This window comes from Artemia sp. Qi Xiang Cuo, chromosome 3 (genome assembly GCF_049724085.1).
Source record: "Artemia sp. Qi Xiang Cuo chromosome 3, ASM4972408v1, whole genome shotgun sequence".
NCBI lineage: Eukaryota > Metazoa > Arthropoda > Branchiopoda > Anostraca > Artemiidae > Artemia > Artemia sp. Qi Xiang Cuo.
The window spans coordinates 54,355,280-54,373,561 of NC_142796.1; the positions used below are offsets into that span (position 1 = coordinate 54,355,280).

Consider the following 18,282-nt stretch of genomic DNA (forward strand, 5'->3'; position numbering starts at 1 on the left):
AAGTCTAACTCGTTTGGTGCCTTCAGGAAAAGAAACTTTAATTCAGTAAAAATAATGCAAAGCTTTTGAGTTACAACATTGTTTACAAGTCTAACTTGTTTGGTGCCTTCAGGAAAAGAAACTTTAATTCAGAAAAAATAATGCTAAGCTTTTGAGTTACAACATTGTTTACAAGTCTAACTCGTTTGGTGCCTTCAGGAAAAGAAACTTTAATTCAGTAAAAATAATGCAAAGCTTTTGAGTTACAATATTGTTTACAAGTCTAACTCGTTTGGTGCCTTCAGGAAAAGAAACTTTAATTCAGTAAAAATAATGCAAAGCTTTTGAGTTACAACATTGTTTACAAGTCTAACTCGTTTGATGCCTTCAGGAAAAGAAACTTTAATTCAGTAAAAATAATGCTAAGCTTTTGAGTTACAACATTGTTTACAAGTCTAACTCGTTTGGTGCCTTCAGGAAAAGAAACTTTAATTCAGTAAAAATAATGCAAAGCTTTTGAGTTACAACATTGTTTACAAGTCTAACTCGTTTGGTGCCTTCAGGAAAAGAAACTTTAATTCAGTAAAAATAATGCTAAGCTTTTGAGTTACAACATTGTTTACAAGTCTAACTCGTTTGGTGCCTTCAGGAAAAGAAAGTTTAATTCAGTAAAAATAATGCAAAGCTTTTGGGTTACAACATTGTTTACAAGTCTAACTTGTTTGGTGCCTTCAGGAAAAGAAACTTTAATTCAGTAAAAATAATGCAAAGCTTTTGAGTTACAACATTGTTTACAAGTCTAACTCGTTTGGTGCCTTTAGGAAAAGAAACTTTAATTCAGTAAAAATAATGCAAAGTTTTTGAGTTACAACATTGTTTACAAGTCAACTCGTTTGGTGCCTTCAGGAAAAGAAACTTTAATTCAGTAAAAATAATGCTAAGCTTTTGAGTTACAACATTGTTTACAAGTCTAACTCGTTTGGTGCCTTCAGGAAAAGAAACTTTAATTCAGTAAAAATAATGCAAAGCTTTTGAGTTACAACATTGTTTACAAGTCAACTCGTTTGGTGCCTTCAGGAAAAGAAACTTTAATTCAGTAAAAATAATGCTAAGCTTTTGAGTTACAACATTGTTTACAAGTCTAACTCGTTTGGTGCCTTCAGGAAAAGAAACTTTAATTCAGTAAAAATAATGCAAAGATTTTGAGTTACAACATTGTTTACAAGTCAACTTGTTTGGTGCCTTCAGGAAAAGAAACTTTAATTCAGTAAAAATAATGCAAAGCTTTTGAGTTACAACATTTTTTACAAGTCTAACTCGTTTGGTGCCTTCAGGAAAAGAAACATTAATTCAGTAAAAATAATGCAAAGCTTTTGAGTTACAATATTTTTTACAAGTCTAACTCGTTTGGTGCCTTCAGGAAAAGAAACTGATTCAGTAAAATAATGCTAAGCTTTTGAGTTACAACATTGTTTACAAGTCTAACTCATTTGGTGTCTTCAGGAAAAGAAACTTTAATTCAGTAAAAATAATGCAAAGCTTTTGAGTTACAACATTGTTTACAAGTCTAACTCGTTTGGTGCCTTCAGGAAAAGAAACTTTAATTCAGTAAAAATAATGCTAAGCTTTTGAATTACAACATTGTTTACCAGTCTAACTCATTTGGTGCTTTCAGGAAAAGAAACTTTAATTCAGTAAAAATAATGCAAAGCTTTTGAGTTACAACATTGTTTACAAGTCTAACTCGTTTGGTGCCTTCAGGAAAAGAAACTTTAATTCAGTAAAAATAATGCAGTTTGAGCTACAACATTGTTTAAATGTCTAACTCATTTGGTGTCTTCAGGAAAAGAAACTTTAATTCATTAAAAATAATGCTAAGCTTTTGAGTTACAACATTGTTTACAAGTCCAACTCATTTGGTGCCTTCAGGAAAACAAACTTTAATTCAGAAAAAATAATGCAAAGGTTTTTAGTTACAACATTGTTTACAAGTCTAACTCGTTTGGTGCCTTCAGGAAAAGAAACTTTAATTCAGTAAAAATAATGCAAAGCTTTTGAGTTACAACATTGTTTACAAGTATAAATCGTTTGGTGCCTTCAGGAAAAGAAACTTTAATTCAGTAAAAATAATGCTAAGATTTTGAGTTACAACATTGTTTACAAGTCTAACTCATTTGGTGCCTTCAGGAAAAGAAACTTTTAATTCAGTAAAAATAATGCAAAGCTTTTGAGTTACAACATTGTTTACAAGTCTAACTTGTTTGGTGCCTTCAGGAAAAGAAACTTTAATTCAGTAAAAATAATGCAAAGCTTTTGAGTTACAACATTGCTTGCAAGTCTAACTCGTTTGGTGCCTTCAGGAAAAGAAACTTTAATTCAGTAAAAATAATGCAAAGCTTTTGAGTTACAACATTGTTTACAAGTCTAACTCGTTTGGTGCCTTCAGGAAAAGAAACATTAATTCAGTAAAAATAATGCAAAGCTTTTGAGTTACAATATTGTTTACAAGTCTAACTCGTTTGGTGCCTTCAGGAAAAGAAACTGATTCAGTAAAATAATGCTAAGCTTTTGAGTTACAACATTGTTTACAAGTCTAACTCATTTGGTGCCTTCAGGAAAAGAAACTTTAATTCATTAAAAATAATGCTAAGCTTTTGAGTTACAACATTGTTTACAAGTCTAACTCATTTGGTGCCTTCAGGAAAAGAAACTGTAATTCAGTAAAAATAATGCAAATTTTTTGAGTTACAACATTTTTTACAAGTCTAACTCGTTTGGTGCCTTCAGGAAAAGAAACTTTAATTCAGTAAAAATAATGCAAAGCTTTTGAGTTACAACATTGTTTACAAGTCTAACTCATTTGGTGCCTTCAGGAAAAGAAACTTTAATTCAGTAAAAATAATTCAAAGCTTTTGAGCTACAACATTGTTTACATGTCTAACTCGTTTGGTGCCTTCAAGAAAAGTGTAAAAAAATCGTTTATATAAAAAATACAAATTTCGTTAATATTTTCTAAGCCTGATTGGGATGAATATCTCTGCGGCAAGCTGTTAATGCATGTTGGTATTCTTTGTTCCGCATATCACTTTACTCTGGCTTTTTTTTTGGCGGATAACCAGTACAGTGGTGCCAATTCCCAAACGTGTAGGGGGGGGGGGCTAAATGTATATTTTAAAATCTAGGGGGGGATTTTTTACGATTTTCTCCAGTAAAAATACCAAGAAAAGGTAAAAATACTACAAAAGAGATTTCCTCAAAATCTGGAGACCGGGCAAAAAGCCTTGGTGGTAATTACCTCCCACCTCACCCATTTGGTGACATTGAAGCAGGGGCGGGCGCTATTGGTCATTCTCTTCTTTTTTTTTGTTTTTTGTCTCTATTGCTGGCCATAGGGCCTTCAATGGGGAGAGCCTTCAATTATTTAAGTTTATTGTTGAATTAATTGTTAACTAAATCTATCACTTTTATAATAATAAATTATGTATAATACTCTTTTGACAGATTCATTCGATTACACTAATGAAAATATAGCATTAGAGATTGACAGGAGAGTGGAAAAACGAAAAAAATAGGTTTCGCTTTTCTTCTATTTATATTAAGGAGCGATTGTTCTTAAAGGGAAACTATATTAGTCATCTAAGGTACAATGAAAAAAATTGTGATTTCAGATGCTCCAGTTTCTATTTATTTATGAAGGCAATTATTTAGCTATCTAAATATATTAAGTGTCTAAATATTTAATTATTTATGAAGGCAAGTAGAGAGGGCATACTACACTTTAGAAAAAAAGAGATGCATCATTGGAACTAAATAAGACAGGGAACGATGGTTTCAACCCGGCAGCTTTGCGTTTTTAAGGAGGCGGGAGGTTAATCTAACTTTTGCTTTTAAATCACATATAGCCTTTTGAATAACTGCTGTTAAAGAGTCCATTTTATGTCCTAATTGCTGCTCCATTCCAATAAAAAGGGGCTAAAGTTTCCAATTCTCAAATAGCAGCCACGAGTCCCAAGACCTGTAGAGTCTTATCCTTTTATAAGTTACCTGTCGTCTAATCTAGGTGCCTAATTCAACCAGGAATTTCAACTAATAAAGCTGAAACTGCTTGGACCAACCGCGAGATTGTGTCCAAAAATTATCATAAAGCTCCCCCTAATGAGCAGGATTAATGACAGACGGTAATCACTAAGCAAAAATTCTTGAGACGGGAGGTGAATATGGCTATTTCTCTGGATCAAACATATCTGGGTGTTAGATCTATTCATACCTGAAAATCGATTTTTTTTTTTTTTTTTTTTTTCAAGGATTGAGTTTTCAGCTATACCACATTTCTGTCGGTGTTGTCACTTTAAACCATCAAAATAAATCAGCAAAACTAATTAATTAGATTTCACAACGCTTTTCGTCTGTAAAACTTCAAGCATTAACAATCTGTTCATTCCAAAAGACAACTACACCTTCAAAGAAAAGCGTCCCCTTCATAAGTTGTTCGGTGCCATATGTCTTTTGCCTATTTTTGCTGATTTCCACTCATGTTTCTTCTTTTTATTGAATTTAGGACCCGCTACTATCAAGAACTGCACAACTGCATATGGGGGGGGGGTATTTTTTACTAAAAATTTAATTTTCGATTATTCTAATTTAATAAGAAGTGTCTATGCAATTTTGAACTTTTCCACTTAACCAATCAAAAAAATAAGTTCTATTTTCACTTTCCTCATTACTGTAACAATTATTTTGGGGTATATTTACGAAAATACGTAATTAAATCACATTAAGTGCTTCAAGCCTAAAACTTAAAAAGCAAAAAGTTACCTGAGAGAAACTCTTAAAGAAATATGTTATCCTTTCTCTATTGTACTGTTTCAGTAACAAATTCCTCTTGTGCAGATATGATGATGCTCGTATTGGCTCAAGAACTCCTGGAAGGCAAACTCCTGGAAGGCAAACTCCTGGGAGACAGACTCCTGGAAGGCAAACTCCTGGTAGACAAACTCCTCGTCAGGGTGGTACTCCAATGGACTTGGGAGACTCCACTCCATTGTATGATGAAAGATAGGGATCAGTAATATTGGTATCACTGTTTGATAATATGACAGTTGTACTTATTTAGTTATGTGAACTAATTATTTGGCTCTAAGCTTCCGTGCTGTTTTGAATTCTTTTTAATTTATATCTATAATAAATTTTGTATGATCCTAATGTTGAATATTTGGTAGGAAGACTGGTTGTTCAAGCTTTTTCACCGTCTTGAACATCCCATATACTTAATTAACACAATGAATTTGACTAATTATTCATCTGATTACTGCTACTACTACTAACAACTCACTGCCATACCAAATTTGCTGAGACGAGCACAGCTGTACTTGCTCCTCTTCATCAGTAATCTATTCAAAGCTTCACTTTTTACCCCTCCCATGAAATTCAAACCTCATTTGTATCCTTCCTTATGACCTCTTCTTACCCCATTTGTGGGTGACCTATTTTTCATTTGGCCCCAGATGGATAATCAAAAGTACATAGAATGCCCGTAAAAAATTCGTTAAGAGTGGCGCTATAATCGTGGTTATGGCTAAGTTAAGAAGACAAATTGATCAAGTTCATGAAACAACATTGGAGGCAATTTAAATGAATATGCACTGCATTTTCTTTTTTAAGTAATAAGCCTTGACGGTTCTGGTCTCTTTTGCACCCAGGGTGACATTCTGATTAGCCCTCCCCATCCCCCCAAAAAATTTTGGCTACTTTAAAGCAAATGTTCATTCATTAACCATGTTGTTTTCTTCCAGCAGTAAAAGTGAGTAAAATTGATTAATCGCCTTTTCGAGACACTGTCGGTAGGCCCTAACAGCAAGAAAGTATCTCCACGGATATTTTCTTCTTTTGTTCTAGGGTGAAATATATCCCATTTGTATCTATTGATTTCTTCCAATGAATGATTGATTTTCTCATGTTTAGAGAGAGAGTTTGGGTGTTGAGTGTACCAAAATTGAAAATACTATTCCTCGATATTAGAGTGTAACCCAATCTGGAAGTTGTCCTAGCTCTAGGAAATGGGATATATGCAGGGGTGCCTGGGAGCCCAGCCCCTCTCAATAATTCTAAATTCTCTCGAATCGAGCACTTTTTATATAAAACAAAAGCGATTTTTTTTTATAATTTCCGCCCCTCCCCCAAGAGAAACTTTTGTGTACGTGCCTGCCTATGATAGTCATTGGTTGGGCTGTGTATTAGAAAACATTTTCCATAATTCCAACCTGGGACACGGAACCAGTTTGACTTATGAATAAAATAAAAATACCACTCGATGCCTTTTTTTATGCTCTTTCCAAATATGATAATAATTTTTTGTCGGAAATGAATTTTACCCCCACCCCTATATATACCAATTCAGGGTATATATATGCACATTAGGGGGATGGGTGAAAGTTTAAACTTACCTCTCATTTATATAAGAAAACAAATTTACCCCCCCCCCCCTAATTTGCAAACATATACCCTGAATTGGGGTATATAGGGGTGGGGGTAAAATTCATATCCGACAAAAATGATTATTCTATTAGGAAAGAGCATAAAAAGGCATCGAGTGGTATGTTTAATTTATTCTTATGTCAATAATATGAACTGCGAAAAATTTACCGACGGGTCTCCATGTCGGGTTTCCTTATACAGTATATAGCAGTGGGTACCACAATGCATAAGTACCTGTATATACATATAGTAGTGAATATATATAGTATACATAAATACTATATATATTCACTTAGTTTATAATACTATAAAGCAATATAGTAATAAGGAATAATTTAATAAAAGTATTCTGGATTCCAAAAAGTAATACAACATGTAACTGGAAAACTAAATTAATTTATGATGCAGTTTGCATTTTAGGTAAATCAAAATTTATTTCAAAGTATAATAAATCTGATAAGATTGTTAATAAAGATAATAGATTATATTTGTCTGTTAATTTTAGAACTAAACAAATAGAAGATATTAATTTACCCGGAATCTTAAACCAGTGGAGACTGAAGAATGCCCTTCCATGTAATTTGGTGTATAAAGATAGCCCAATTTTAACATAAAAATTTTCAAAAACGATTGGTCAAATGATTTTTAACTATAATTCAATACTTAAAAAACTTGACAGGGAGAGTAATTGGAAACCGGTTTATAGTTGTGAACAATTCTTACCGTATGTGGATCAAACTTACGAACATGTTGTAACGGGGGATTTGTCCATTATAAAGCATCTTGATCTTCAAAATATAATGAAAATGGGGGCTAAATTCCGCCTTTCCTACCGCATAAAGCCAGCAGGTATCCTAGGGGATTAAAGAATGATTTAAATTTATTTATTGATAAATCGTGCAAGAAGGAGAAAATTACTAAAGACAGATTTCAGAATTGGATAAACTTGATTTTGACTAGTGCACGAAATAGCATGTATAGAATTAATCCAAAAATTCTGAGAAAATTCAATAGTTTATAATGCAAATATGAAACAAGCAATTTATAATATACAGAATGAATTTGTAATTGTACCATTTGACAAAGCTAGCAATAATTTTGCCATAATTTGTCAGATACTCTACTGTGATATTTTATCAAAAGAGTTACAATCAACAATCCATACGAAAAGGCTCATATAGAGGAGAATAGTTTAATTGAAAATATAGACGAAAGAATTTTGAAAAATTCAATATTAAAATTAATGATAATGATAAAAATTTTCCTTTCTTATATTGGACGGTAAAATTTCATAAAAATCCACCAAAACCACATTTTATTGCTGGGACAGCGAGGTGTCTAACCAGAATTACCGCCACTGACCTATCTTTAATTTTAGGAGAAATTAGAAATAAATTTAAAGCATATTGCTCTGGAATTAAAAAAATTTTCTAACTTTAACCAATATTGGAGTGTTAATAACTCATTATAAGTGATAGATTCTTTGGCGATTGTTTCAGCTAAAAGAGTCGATTCATTTGATTTTACTACTCTGTATACAAATTTGTCACTTAATTTAGAATTCGCAAAAATGAAAATGGTCATTAAGAAATCTTTTCTTTTGCCTAATATTGGATTTTTGAAAATTGATACTTTTAATAAAAAAGCCCGATGGACGAATTTCTTTAGAAGTACTATTAATTCAAGATGTTATAGCTTGGATATGGTATGTGATTTATTGGAATTTGTTCTGTTCATTACTTTTATAAGATTTGATGGTAATTTATATAAACAAACTGTTGGCATTCCTATGGGCGGGAATATGAATCCATTCATAGTGGACTTGTTTTTAAGTCAATTAGAATACGAATATATGATAAACAAAAATAGCCCAAGCAATGTAAAATATATAACCTTTCAAATAATAAAAGATATATGGACGATCTCTTAGTAATAAATTGCGTGGAGTTTACTGAGATTTCAAAAAATATTTATTCACAAGAGTTAATTCTGGAGCCTAGCTATGGGACAGGACACTGACCATTTCTTAGATTTAAATATTAATATTTCAGATAATAATAAATTAGTTTTTAAAATATATAATAAAACGGATGATTTTAATTTTGATATATATATATATATATATATATATATATATATATATATATATATATATATATATATATATATATATATATATATATATATATATATATATATATATATATATATATATATATATATATATATATATATATATATATATATATATATATATATATATAGAAGGGGACAGCCCTTTTCATATACGGAATAATTTCTAATATCGATAATTTTCTAATAGAATAATTTTCTAATTTCTAATATCTAATAATTTCTATTTCTAATAATTTCTAATATTTCTAATATTAAAATTAATACTTTTAAGTTTTAATATCGCTCCCTACTTTCAGGTAAAAAAAACTTGTTTTTTTTTAATTTAATTTCTGAACAATGCAGCTTTGATGTTGGCTCACCGTACATGAATAATTAAAACGAAATTTGCATATTAATTTTACTCGTTTTTGGGTAAAGGGCTTTCGCGTACTTTTGATCTGACGTAACTTACGTTACGAACTTCTATATTCGTATATTTTTATTACGTATATTAGAGGGTTTGCCCCCTAGTCAATATCTCGCTCTTTACGCCAAGTTTCAAATTTTGTTCCAGTTTTCTAAGAATGGCCCCTTAATCACAAATGCCGTTAATTAGAATAAATAGCTCTGATGACAGTAAAAAAAAAAAAAAAATAGCGCAAAGAGTGAGGTAATGACTAAGAGGCGAACCCAATCATGTAGGTATTAATTTCTGTTTGTTAGTTTTGGTGTTGCTCCTTACTTTCAGTTGAAAAAATTCTTTTTTTATTTAATTTCTTTTTGTTTTTTTAAATAATGCTGGGAAATCCGGCACCCCCTTCATAGCAATGTCCCTTCCTCCACGGAAAGATCCTGTCACGTAAAACTCAACCCCCCCCCCAACTACCAGAAAAAATTCGCCCTGAAAACTTCTGTATACTTCCCAATAACCAATATTATATGTAAACATTGGGCAAAGTTCTTAACTTGCGGACTGTCCCCCGGGGACTGTGGGGGTCATCCTCAAAGACGAAGTTATTGTATTTTTCGAACATACTGAACAAAATGGCTTTCTAAAAATTTTGATCCAGTCACTTTGGGAAAAAAATGAGCGTGGGAGGGGGCCTAGTTGCCCTCCATTTTTTTGGTCACTTAAAAAGGGCACTAGAACTTTTAATTTCCATTCGAATGAGCCCTCCCGCGATATTTTAGGACCACTGGGTTGATATGATCACCCCTGAAAAAAAAAAATAGTAAACAGGCAAACAAAATTCCTCATTTTAGCCGATAGGAGCTTGAAACTTCTATAGCCTGGTTCTCTGATATGCTGATTCTGATAGTGTGATTCTCATTAAAGTTCTATGACTTTTGGGGGTGTTTCCCCTTTTTAGAAAATATGGCAAATTTTCTAAGGTTTGTAACATTTCATGGGTAAGACTAAACTTTATGGAACTTATATATTTGAAATCAGCATAAAAATCTGATTCTTTTGATGTATCTATTGGTATCAAAATTCCGTTTTTTAGAGTTTCGGTTACTATTGAGCCGGGTCGCTCCTTACTTATAGTTCGTTACCACGAACTGCTTGAAATGCTGCTGACGACTGTGTTAGGTGAGTGTTATGAACTTGAGTGCCTCTTCTTTTCTGAATAAGGTGACACTTGGTTTTAGACCACATCTGATTTTGCAAATTCCGTAACAGGAAAGGTGTCTCGTTTCAGGGAGGTTGCAGACTCTGGCTGGTATTGGGCAGTACCTGTACTAGAGATAATGTAATTAAAAAAACTGTTTTGTCTCATAACCATTGAATTTTGGCTAGGGGATTGCCCACTTTTTGGTTATATTTGAGGCGGGAGGGGATGCTTTAGTTAATTTTTCCTCAGTCATCTCCAACTCTGCCAACATTGATGATAAAAGACAATTTGAGGATGTTATTGAAGCCTGTAAATCTTTAAAAATAAGGTCATGTTTACAAAACAGAAAAAATATATACTATTACGGATAAGCTCCTTTCAAGAGGTTGGAAAAACCTTCGAAATTTAATAAAAAAATATTCCCTTATTTTCGCGCGTGAACACATAAAAATTTTTTTTAAGCTTAGAACTTCACTTTAAGTTTAGGCTTCAAGGCTCAATAATAAAAAAATTGTAAAAATTCTTGGAAACTATTTCCCAGTATATAGACTGAGATTGTTTGCAACGTTGCAATGTATAAATATAAAAAAAATGACTGCTACAAATTGGATTGGATGTAATACAAATGAAGACCATTGGTTCCACAGGGACTGTTTCTTTAAAACGTTTAAAACCGCACAAGAGAGAAAATTAAACTTTCTATTTTGTAAAATATTATAGCTTTTGAAAGAGATAAATTCAACAATCATGAAAATAATATTCAATTATATCTTTCCAAGTGAAGAATAATGGATGACCTGAATCCAATACAAGAACTGAGTCAGAAGAAACAGTTGAATCAAACGAAATTTATAGTTTTCCATAGCTTATAAAATTTGTGCGTAATAGTGCCAATTTGGTCCTAGACTCAATTTTTCTGAAGTAGGATTGATGTATTAGTTTGGGTTTAAAAACAACTACATACTGAAATTAGACTAATTGATTACTTTGACTCAAGAAAATCGGTCTCTTCATTTGTTTACACTGAGTTATTTATTCTATACTTAAAAACTTAACTATAAAAGTTAATTACCAAAAAAATCTAAAAAAAAGGCTCATTAAAGGGAAGTTTTGGGTGCTCAACTGTTGCACAAGTTTCGTATATCTAAAATTCAGGGGTAAACCAAATATTCCTTTTTAATGTAGATTGAATGGTTGTGGGACAAACTAAATTGTGACCAAGATGAAGAAGAAAAAATCTTGATATTAGCTAAAATTAATTACCTATTGTATATTAAAAGATTCGGGTCAACTAAAAAAAAAAAAAAAAAAAAAATTAGTACTAGAGGCCAATCTGTTTTTCTTAATAAAGTTTATTTATTTTTTTCTGTGTTTCATGTAGGCTACTTCGTAGTTTCACCCAAAAAGAGTGTAAATAGAAAATCATTGGTATATCTTATCACAAAATAAAAGCGAGATTTAAGAAAATAAATTGAATTCTATGGAGCTCGGAAGTCTTGAAAAAAGCAATATTTCATTGGTCGTTACACTTAAAAATAAGCTAGTCAAATAAAAATTTGCATCTACAAGTCTGTGTTAGAAACTGGTATATTTTCATTTTCGTGTCATTTTGTGTTTTATATTCCTTGTTTATGTGTTTTTATTTAATATAAGCTTTCGTCAAAACAAGTTGATTAACTTGGTAATTAACGGCGGGCTTTATCATCCTGAAAGTAAATAAAATTTCTAGTTATTACACAGCTAAAGAACATGAAAAACAATCTGAAACAAGAAAAAATTCATTGTCTAATCTACTGTTTAAAATATCTTCAATTTTACTCATCTGTCTTCGCCTTGCGAATGTAATTTTTTATTTTACTTTTATCTTAGTTTAGCCAAAAAAATAAGGCAAAATCAGCAAATAAGGGGGAAATTACTTAAATACTGTGCATCAAGTTGTTGGTCATGCAGAAAACTCAATCGACAGCTCTGTTTAATAATGTTCTCTGTTTCTGTTTATTTAACTTCATTTGCTTTATTGCTGACTTTCAGAAATTTTTTGTTTATTAATGACGACGGAAAGTGAATGATGGAGATAGTTTAAGCGACCTTAAGTTTAGAAATTGCTAAATTATAACGTCGTTGAGTGGAGGAGGTGCCGTAGTCACTCTTTACTGTTAAATCTGTAAGAGTATATAATAAAAAAAGATGCTACGCGGGAAAAGTGAAAAACTGAAATGACAGTAGTACCATCATTCGGCTTTTTTTTTTATTATAATTGAGTTGGGAAGGGACACTGAAATTATCTTTCCCCGGGTACTACCAATACTAGAAATGATTATGCTTGAAACAACGTGGAAGGCTTACACAAATCTCCAGAAACTAGTCAAATAATTCCATAAAATCACACTTTTTCATAATCAGACTTAAAATTAAATGCTGAAAAAGCATAAAACACTAGTAAGTATTAATTTTTAATACAACTTAATGTCGGCTGAGGTAGAGGTATATGCAAAAGCCTAGCATTCTAGTGAAAGGGTGACAGTAATCATATTTCAGGTTAATTTGACTTATTTTATGTATAATCATTTTTCTGACTTTCATGCCAACAAATCTTTTTTTTTGACCAATTTTTACTTCCTTTATTTTCCTACTTTCAGGCATCTTTTGTTGCATGAGGCCATTGAAAATCCTCTGTTAAGGAATTTATAAATATCCACTGAAACAAGCAAGTAATAAGGAGCAAAGAAAATTCATCTAAGCCTAACATATTCAAAGCCAAAGTTGAAGAAACAAATGAAGACGAATGCTTTGCTATTGCTGAAGCTTCATGAAGGCTGATAATTAACCTTAAGCTATTTATGTTTTGTGAACAAATCATGACGAAGTTTTTTTCATTTTTCTAGATTTTTTTCGTAATAAACGATTCCTTTAAGAACAAATTTTATTCGCTCCACAGTAAACTAGGGAATATAAGGAAAAATTAATTGTTAAATTAGAAAATCAGAAAGACATTTAACAATGGAGAACAAATTGAATTATATGATAAATTGATGGGGCAATTGTTTATTTGAGTTGTTGGTCTTCTTTGCTGGATATCAAGGCCGTACCCAGAAGGGGGGGGGCAGGTCGGTTTGGACACCCCCCCCCCAAATGTTGGTCTGAATCGTAAAAACGAAACAAAAATGCATATAAACAAATTTTGTATGCGCTTTTTGATGCGATCTTACTTCTTTTTTTTTGTATGCGTTTTCTGTATGCGATCTTACTTCTTGGTGGTATGGTAAAGGAAAATATCTTAACTGATATTAAAAAGGCAAAGTATTTTAGTATAATATTTGACAGCACACCCTATGCCTCGCATATTGATCAAATGAGTGAAGTAATTCGTTACGTGCACATTGAGAACAAGAAAGTTGAAGTAAAGGAGTCATTTTTAGGCGATTATCAGCTTACTGGAAAAAAAGCCGTGGATATTACACAGGATATTTTAATTGCAACTGAAGAAGATTGTCTGGATACAGCAATGCACCGAGTGCAGGGCTACGACAACGTTCCAACAATGGCTGGATATAACTCCAAGCTCCCCCCACTCCTAAAATAAAGAATAAATAAATCTGGTGCTTTCAAAAAGGAAAATCATGAACAGATAGCATTCCGTAACAATATCTAGTCTCTCTTCATCGTACGATATTGCGTAATCTGCAAGCCAAAGCAAGGCCATCGCCCGTTTTTTTGTAAGACACGGATTTTGAATTTCTAAAAAAAACTTTATTTGGGAACTAAATTGAATTCAAGACTTTTAAACGCGGTAAGACGTATATGTTACGAATCAGAGAAAAATGGGCTAATGAGCTACTAGTCAAGCAGATAAGGTTTATTCCCAAAAAGTAGTGTCTGACCCCTTAGAATCTCCTCTGCTGTGAGTCAATTGTGATTGTGCTCCGATTTGTGGCGAGTGACAGCTCATTTGAAACGTCTAATCTGTCTGATGATAGTACTCCACGTTTTGAGAAGAATAGGAACCTTTTTCTCATTCTTTGACCTTATGGCTGGAATTTTAAGACTAGGGCGATAAGAACGATAAGACTAGGGCCCTGGTTAAATGAAAAATTCACAAAGAGTTGTAGCAATGAAGAAAATATTGGATGTTATGGTAAATCTAAGGCCTATTGTTTTTCACTTCATAAAAACACTGTATAGGACAATAAGCCAAACCAAGGCAAAGCAAGGCCATCGCCCGCTTTTTTGTAAGACAAGGATTTTGAATCTTAAAAAAAAAATTTATTTGGGAACTAAATTGAATTCAAGACTTTTAAACGTGGTAAGACGTATATATTATGAATCAGAGAAAATGGGCTTTAAAACGAGCTACTAGTCAAGCAGATAAGGTTTAGTCTCAAAAAGTAGTGTCTGACCCCTTAGAATCTCCTCTGCTATGAAGTAATTGTGTTAAAGTATTTTTAATAGTCCGTTAGGTTAAAGGAGACAAAATTTGGCGACACTGTAATCAATTTGAAAGATTGGGCGACCGACGAGGGATGTTTTCTTCAAAATTTGACAAAACTGAACATAGGGCACTGGCCAGGGCGATTGGTGATAGGCTATTACTACAGGCTGGTCTTTAGAATGAGGAAAAAAAGACCTAAAGACTTTCAAACTATAAAATAGTAATTTCAGCAAAGTGACCTGCTTCCAACCAAAGTTGAGTACAATTTTGACTCTAACTGACCATAGTTGTAGCATCAAAATGTTTTCAGGAAAGCAATGGTCAAACTTCAGCGTAAAGAGCAGGTGGGGGTGAGAGAGAGGCAGCAGCAGCCCTTACGTATAGGATAGTTACTTCTTGTTTGAACTTTTAATATTTCTGTTCGAGATTTATTGATATTTCTGTAGTCTTGGCCCCTTGATGTTTGCTTGAAGCAGAGCTTACACACTTTCACACTCATTTTCCAAGATGAAGCAAATGGAAATAATTCGTATTTCTTTTGCCCCTCCCCCTCTTTCCAGGTTTTGGAAAATGGTCAATATTGCAACTGAGCAATGTTCATCTTGCAGTCTAACATTAAGTCGACTAAGCTTACTTTCAATTTTAAATGAAAAACAAAGACCTCAAATCTGCGGATCATTCTGTAATAATTCATAATTGTGATTTTCACTTCTCGAAATGGTAATTTCGTCCAAAAATTCCAAAGACTGAAAAGCTTTAAAATTTCTTATAAGACGGTAAATGAGTACATTCACTCCCTGTCTTTTTTAAAAATACAATTAAAAAATAATAACGTTTAAAACAACCTGGATAAACACAATATTGCAAATGTCCGAAATAAGCAGCTGGTCTCACCTATGAAGTTGCCCTTATATTGTTTTGAAAGAGCTCCCTCGTTCCGAGAAGCTTGAAAAGTTATGCCCTAGGGCGACAAAGGGAAAAACTTCAAAAATGAACAAAAAGTAAACGTAAAAAATCGAATAATTTATTGAATAGAGAACAACTTCTTGCATTAACGTTATTGAAAAATACTATGGGTACCGCCCTATATTCATATACATTTTTTACACGTACATGCGTTTAGGGGGGGGCAATTAAACTAGAAGCTATTTCGAAAACCAATAGGTAGAAATTTTTTTTAATGTAAATGAATTCAAAACTAGTTAAAATAGTATGTAGTTTAGGGGACATGAATTGGATTAACATTCATTTTTTTTTATGAGAGATAGGCTTCAATTTGTTTAGGGTTGACGGCAGGGGCTATTTTAGACGCAACTCCCTGACACTTCAAACTTACCTTGCATATCTAGGCACTTCTTGATCTTATTATCTTTCTTTCTTTCTTTTTATAATTACCCTCTCATTTCCCAGGAGAAAGAATCCATTTATGACTTCCAATTTACTGTTTTTTTATGATATACTCTCTACAAACACACTCTTTCATCAGCAATCGTCGGTGGTAAAAAAAAAAAAAAAAAAAAAAAAAAAAAAAAAAAAAAAACGCCGAGTGTATGCGCTTCCATTTAGTTCCATAGGCCACCATCTTGGCGTAGGCGTTAAAATAAACGACCGATTATTTTGTCATTATTTTATTATAGTTACATTAGACGGCTGCATTACTGCCACATAGGTGTTTGTTCTACAGTGTTTTTTTTTTTTTTTTTTTTTTTTTTTTTTTTTTTTTTAAATCACCCGTTGTGTATGTCACAATACTATCCTATACACACCTAGGAAATGTTTGTAAAAAAAAAACTGTTTGGTAAAATAAACATTTGGTAAAAACCGCCAAGTTTGTCTCGTGCCTTAGACTTATCAGTTAAGAGATTGTTTATTGTTTAAGGGTCATAATTTCCTATTATATTACTTATTTTTATTTATTTATTTGACATAAATTATTAACAAAAAACTTAACACATCCACAAAAAAACTTAATATAAACACATCCCCTCCAAATGCCACATTATGATGGTTAACCAAACACATCCAAACACATTCTTTTTATTCCTTCCTATTTGAAACGTGCTAAATTGCTCGTATCCGCAGAAACCATAAAAAATATTCCGTTTTATATAGAAATTTGTACTCCCTTTTGCAGAAATCTGTTGACGTTCTACTTTCCGTGCTTGAAAATTGTGAAGTCCACTATATAAGATGTGTCAAACCGCACGAGTCTATGAATCCAGGACCAGTGGATCCTTTGTATCTTATGACAAAACTGAATGAGTGTGGGGTCACGGATACTGTGTGACTCTCTTCACTAGGCCCTCCTATTAGTTAAGTGTCCTGGAGGTTTCAATCAATCAATCAATCAATTTATTAATACTAAAAAAAAACAAAAAAAACAATACAATTACAAACTTAAAATTTAAACACGCCCAAGAAGCTAAGCTTGTACAGGGCCAACAAAACAAATAAGACACTATTATAAAGCACTAGAAAAAAAAAAAAAAAAAAAAAAAAAAAAAAAAAAAAAATAGATAATAGACATTTATTAAAATAGGATAAAAAAAAGGAGAAAATAGGAGAATTATTTGAAATATATTGAATTAAAAAAAAAAAAAAAAAAAAGACATAAATGTGGATAGAATGCAAAAAATGAAGAAAAAAGGGGGAAAATACTATACTGGAAATACCCAGCGAGAAAGTGCCTTTGCAGAAAGAGATAGAGGGACATCAGGAGGGATGGAGTTCCATAGTAAAATAGATTGATAAACAGGAGACCTCTGACCTGCTGTCGATGAACGCTTAGGTAAAATGAACCTGCGATAAGAGCTACGTAAAAAAGAAGAATACCTACCTGAGCCTGACAGAAAGAAAAACTGCTGCAGAGATGGTGGGAGTCTACCTAGAAAAGCAGATTGTGCTAAATAAAGGTAACTTTTACCCACAATACGATCCAGCGGAGCTATTCCAGTATCATTATAAAGATCAGAGGAAGGGTAAAAACGAGGAAGAAGAAAAGTAGCCTTCACTGCCCTATTTTGGGCTCTTTGAAGTGAGCAGAGAAGAGATTTATTAGTACTACCCCAGACAGAACAGCAATAAGAAAGGTAAGGAAAAATAAAAGCATAATAAAGAGAAAGCATAACATCAGGGGGAAGAAATGAGTTAACCCTGTACAACATTGAAGATTGGCAGAGGACAAGGGACCGGGTATGAGTTATATGGGGTTTAAAAGAAAGAAAACAGTCAAGATACACACCAAGAAATTTCACTATAGTAGCTTGCGGTATAATATCATTCCCATAAGTCAGGATGGTTGGTTCCCCTGCGTCTCTCATACGATAAGGGGTTCTAAAGTGTACAATGGCACTTTTTTGGCTGTTGAGAGTCATACCATTTGACCAGCACCAATGTTTTACTTTATCAAGAAGACCTTGAGCTAGGGAAATGGCAGATGACAGGTCCACTGCAGCAATGAAGAAGTTACTGTCATCAGCAAAAAGTATAGGGTGCACAAGGGGATGAAGACCATCAACAAGATCATTAATATAAATTAAAAACAAAAGTGGTCCAAGCACAGAGCCCTGTGGGACACCTTTCACAATAGGCAAGGAAGAGGAAGAAGTACCATTAACCGAAACATACTGAGATCTCCCTGAGAGGTAAGACCTAAACCATTCAAGTGGGACT

The 18,282-nt window shown here is 32.7% G+C and overlaps 1 protein-coding gene across 1 annotated transcript in view; it reads left to right on the forward strand.

The window, feature by feature from the left end:
• The window catches only part of Spt6 (transcription elongation factor Spt6), a 104,312-nt gene extending 99,131 nt beyond the window's left edge, over positions 1–5,181 (forward strand). Inside the window, exon 27 of the mRNA XM_089086166.1 lies at positions 4,870–5,181. Coding sequence (XP_088942292.1) covers positions 4,870–5,038 — 169 coding nt within the window. The 3' untranslated portion in view covers positions 5,039–5,181. The remainder of the gene's footprint in view (positions 1–4,869) is intronic.
• The last annotated feature ends 13,101 nt before the right edge of the window (positions 5,182–18,282 follow it).